Below are 4933 nucleotides of genomic sequence, written 5' to 3' on the forward strand. Positions count from 1 at the left end.
GCAGTCATCCTCAAAGTGACCGCTCTGTCCAAGGCTGTTCAGTTTTGGCTTTTCCTCAAACCCGCCTGAACTCAGGGGTCCCATTTTGGGCCCAGGGTGTAGCCCTCACGTGAGGTCTTGAAGCTTGCACCACCCAGTCTGACTCAACTGCAGCTTTGGCAAAATCCCTTACCACCCCGTGACTCAGTTTCTCCAACTGCTCACATGGGCAATAACATGAGGCACCAGAGTGGAATGCGGAGGGGGCCAGAGACGGCTCCTCTGCAGTGCGTGTTTTCAGGCGAGGCCCCAGAGGCTAGAGTTTGTGCCTCCCAGAGCGTTCTTTCTGAGCGTGCCCTGCACTGGCCACCGCTTTGGATGCCAATGATTCTGCAAAGTGCACAGGCTGGACTGCGGGGGAGGCACTGTCCGGGTCATCGAGGGCCTCCCTGGGAGACGACGGGTGCCCGCGATGGTTCCAGGCCCGTTCCCAGTGCCCGCAGCCTGACGCAATCCGACGCGCCCTTGCTGCATGCGGGTGCTGGGGAAACCTTCCCCGCCGTTGCATCACTCCAGCCAGGTCTGCCACGGAGGAGGAGCCGAACCAATCAGCACGCTCGCAGAGCCGGGGGCGGGCTGCTCTGGTACCCACTTGGAGGGCGGCGCGGTTAACCGAGAAGCAAAAGCCAAACGTGATTGGCCAAAAGGGGATTTGCCCCGCCCCAATCGCCGAGACAGCTGGAGGCAGCTTGAGGTCCCTCCCGGCCGAAGGGTTTAAAGAGCGCCTCTGGGGGTGCCACTCAGTTGGAGCGTCCGATCGGTGCCAGGCCAGGTGTACGCGTCCGTCGGTCTTTCCGTGCCCGTGCCGGAGACCAGCCCCGGAGGCCGCCTGGGCCCGTCCCTGCGCCCGGCACCATGAAGCAGGAGTCCGCAGCCCAGAGCACCCCGCCTCCCTCACTGTCGCCTGCACCATCCGCGCAGCCCTCCTGGGAGGATGGCGACCCCCAAACCCTGTGGATTTTCGGGTACGGCTCCCTAGTGTGGAAGCCGGATTTTGCCTACAGCGACAGCCGCGTGGGCTTTGTACGTGGCTACAGCCGCCGGTTCTGGCAGGGAGACACCTTCCATAGGGGCAGCGACAAGATGGTGAGCATCCATCCTACTGTGACTGGAGGAGTGAGGTGGGGTCGGCAGGAGAGTGGGCGCCCATGTCCTGTAATGTCATGGACTTTGGGCTAACTGAAGGAGATGTGTAAGCCTGGTTTGTGGTTTAAATTTGTGTGCCTGGGGTGTTTGTGTGTGAGCTTGGCGTTTGCACCTGTGGATTCTTGTGTTGATTACCAGTCCAGCCACCCGCTGTTTGCTTCTTCTGCACCTGCCCAGCACTCCCTGTCCTTGTCACTGGATGAATGGCGCCCGCTGAGGTTGGGGGTTTGGGCCGGCACTTTTTTTTATTGAGGTCTACAGTTTTCTCTGCTCCCCTCCCCTTCATCCCTCTCCCAAGGTTCCCATGCTCCCAATTTACTCAGGAGATCTTGACCGGTTCTACTTCCCATGTAGATTAGATCTATGTATCTCTCTTACGGTCCTTATTGTAACCTAGGTTCTCTGGGATTGTGATTTGTAGGCTGGTTTTCTTGGGCCAGCACTTTTGGCTGTTGACAAATTATTTCTTCTTCCTCTGTTTCCTCCTCGTCTTCCTCTTCCTCCTCTTTCTTGCCTACTTCTTGCTATGTAGCTTCAAACTTATGGCAAACCCCCTCCCTCTCAAGGCTCTGGAGCACATCATAGGCTCAAGTCACAACAGGATTAAAGCTCAGGGGTGTGTGTGTGTGTGTGTGTGTGTGTGTGTGTATGCATGTGTGCGCACGCACGCGCGTGTAGGTGCACTTCTGGAGACTGGACCTGAGGCTTGCGCATGATATGCAAACACCCTGCCACAGCCCTTTTTGGAAGTGCTAATACCTAATTTGTCTCTTTTCAAAATCTTGCTTCCCTTTCTAGCCTGGCCGAGTGGTGACCCTCCTTGAAGATCGTGAGGTAAGTGAGCAGTCAAGAGGGGAGTCCTGGGATCCGATATGCAAGGGTGCAGAAGGTCACTTGTGGGTTAGTGGAAGTGGAGCCTAACTCGGTGCTTCTTGGAGAATCACCTGAGGATCTTATTAAGATGCAGGCCTGAGCCAGGCAGTGGTGGCGCACGCCTTTAATCCCAGCACTTGGGAGGCAGAGGCAGGAGGATTTCAGTGAGTTCGAGGCCAGCCTGGTTTACAAAGTGAGTTCTAGGACAACCAGAGCTGTTGCACAGAAAAACCCTGTCTCACCCCCCCCACACACACACCTGCAAAAATCTGCAAGCCTGAATTTAGGCGCAGAGTGGCGTAAATTCGTTAGTTCCTGGGGTGAACGATACACATAGGCCTGCTGGTCGGCTGGGGCAAGGCCACTGATGTCAACCCTTAAGAAAGGTGAAATAGGGGACTGGAGAGATGGCTCAGCAGCTAAGAGCCCTGGCTGCTCTTCTAGAGGTCCAGAGTTTAACTCCCAGCAACCATATGGTGGCTTACACCCATCTGTGGTGGGATCTGATGTCCTCCCCTCACATCAAGTTTTACATGCAGATAGAGCATTCATTTTCATAAAATAAGTCAATAAATCTTAGCGAAAAGCAAGAAAGGTGAAATAGCCAGGCATGGAGGCTCTTGCCTATAATCCCAGCACCCAGGAAGCAGAGGCAGGTGGTTATCTGTGAGTTCAAAGTTACTTTTGGCTACATAGTGAGTTCAAGGCCAGCCTATATGAGACTTTGTCTCAAAAAAAAAAAATGGAGGGAGGATACTGCTTCTGGGTACCTCAGCTGCAGCCAACCACTTTATTTATTTTTTTTAATTTCATGGAGAAGTGGCTCAGTAGTTAGAAGCACTTCCTGCTTTTCCAAAGGACCTGGATTTGGTTCCCAGCACCTACACGGTTGCTCACAATCTGTAACTCCAGTTCCAGGGAATCTGGCCTCTTCTGGCCTCTGAGGTCACCAGGCACACATATGGCTCACAAACCTACATGCAGGCAAAAATACTCATACACATAATTTTAAAAATTGTTTATCTGCATGCGTGCTCGTATGCACCTGCTTAGGTCACCTGTGGGGGTAAATCCTTTCATTTCACCATGTACGTCCCAGGACTGAATTTAGGTTGCATGGTAGCAAGCTCCCTACCCCTTGAGCCATCTCCCCACTCTCCCATCTCATTTATAGAGCCCAGTGTGGAGCGTGTCTGGGGTAACATTCTGGAGTGAAGGAGGGACCAGCAGTGGACAGTGTGACTGACTGGAAGTGTCTCTGCTTTTTCCTAGGGCTGCACTTGGGGCGTGGCATACGAGGTTCGAGGGGAGCAGGTAAAGGAGGCCCTGAAGTACCTGAACGTAAGGGAAGCGGTACTTGGAGGCTACGACACTAAGGAAGTCACCTTCTATCCTCAAGACACCCCTGACCAACCCCTCACAGCCCTGGCCTATGTGGCCACTCCACAGAACCCTGGCTACCTGGGCCCTGCTCCAGAAGAGGTCATTGCCACACAGATTCTTTCCTGCCGAGGCTTCTCTGGCCACAACCTTGAGTATTTACTGCGTCTGGCGGACTTCATGCAGCTCTGTGGGCCTCAGGCGCAGGATGCGCACCTGGAAGCCATTGTGGACGCTGTAGGAACAATGCTGCCCTGCTCTTACCTCACTGAGCAGGCTCTGGCACTGGTTTGAGACGCCGAGTCCCAGCAGGGAGTGTCCGCGTGGTCACTGGTGAACATCAACATGTAGCACTCGAGACAGACTGGATGGAGCTAGAGAAATATGAGAAGGCAGGGCAGGTGACTGGGGACTTTGTGTCTTCTGGCCCCTGCCTGTCTGCTAGCTTCGGACTCTTCTGGATTGATGCTGACTTTACTACTTGAATCTTTTATTTATTGCACCATGTTGGTGTGGTGGGCAGGGTAGGTGGGGGGCCTGCCCTGGACGTGGGCCCTGCTGTGCGGTGGCTCTGCCCTAGTCCTCTGGTGCCTGACCAGAATTCCCCCTGTTGCTGCTGCTAATTCCATACCGCCCAGGCCTCCTCCACATCCCCAGGGAGCCTCCAAGAGCCTTGATTCTCTGTTCACTCAGACTAACTATCCCCAGCCCTGGAAATGTCACCTCCCCACGTTCCCAGCCTGCCGGATGAGGGGCAGCAGAGAACCAGGAGTGGGAGTCCTTCAAGGACCAAGGTCCAGCATCCCTCTTCACCGCCTGGGAACCGGGGCAGCGCTGGAACCTATGCACAGACACAGCTGCTCGGACTGGGCCTCTTTCCCCATTCAGTTTCATTCCCCTGTCCTTCTGTCTGTCTGGATCACTGGTAGACCTGTGGAAACATCACTACAGGTCCTCATCCCTTCTCAGTCTGTCCTACACTATTATCCATAAACAATCTTTAATTCCCTTTGCCAGAATGTGTTCCGTCTTTGTGTGGGGCTTGGGTGAGTGATCATGGGGAGGGACAAGGCTCCCTCTCCTCTGCCGTCTCCTGGCACCTGGGCAGGGAGGGCAGGTGCCACTGTTTTCAGGGCTTTGTGTACACAGATGCTAGAACTCCGCCTGCCAGCCTGGGAGCAGCAAGCTTGCCCCTGCCCTGGGACCCTGTGCTCCACCCTCCCCAGCTGTCCCAAGGAGGCTGGTTTGCTTGGTGCTCACACTAGAGTTTCCTTCATCTTTAGGGCCAGCCACTGTCTCTTTCTGAAAGCCCCTTCAGATCATGGCTACTTATTGAGGGGCGCCTGGACTGGGGTATGAGGATGATAGCTTCTGAGCAATGCCTAGAGAAGGGTGCCGTGGCCTGGAATTGATCCTTTGTTCCCAGTCTTCTGGGGACGCAGTGTTGGCTGGCCCTTCTGATCTGACCTGTCAAGACTCAGCCACAGTGGTCCTT

At 54.9% G+C, this 4933-nt stretch overlaps 1 protein-coding gene across 1 annotated transcript; it reads left to right on the forward strand.

Annotated features, from left to right (window-relative positions):
- The first annotated feature begins 629 nt into the window (after window positions 1–629).
- On the forward strand, window positions 630–4457 carry Chac1 (ChaC glutathione specific gamma-glutamylcyclotransferase 1). The gene is made up of 3 exons (XM_075961818.1): window positions 630–1125; window positions 1984–2019; window positions 3331–4457. The coding sequence occupies exons 1-3, from the start codon at window positions 895–897 to the stop codon at window positions 3730–3732; spliced, it is 669 nt and encodes a 222-aa protein (XP_075817933.1). The 5' UTR covers window positions 630–894; the 3' UTR covers window positions 3733–4457.
- Window positions 4458–4933: the final 476 nt, after the last annotated feature.

This window comes from Microtus pennsylvanicus, chromosome 2, assembly GCF_037038515.1.
Source record: "Microtus pennsylvanicus isolate mMicPen1 chromosome 2, mMicPen1.hap1, whole genome shotgun sequence".
Lineage (NCBI taxonomy): Eukaryota > Metazoa > Chordata > Mammalia > Rodentia > Cricetidae > Microtus > Microtus pennsylvanicus.

What these genes read in the sequence shown, in the direction of transcription:
- Chac1 (XM_075961818.1), top strand. Translation starts at nt 895, where the DNA reads ATGAAGCAGGAGTCCGCAGCCCAGAGCACCCCGCCTCCCTCACTGTCG. An exon ending in ATAGGGGCAGCGACAAGATG is followed by an intron (nt 1,126 to 1,983) that starts GTGAGCATCCAT and finishes TTCCCTTTCTAG; the next exon opens with CCTGGCCGAGTGGTGACCCT. An exon ending in CCCTCCTTGAAGATCGTGAG is followed by an intron (nt 2,020 to 3,330) that starts GTAAGTGAGCAG and finishes GCTTTTTCCTAG; the next exon opens with GGCTGCACTTGGGGCGTGGC.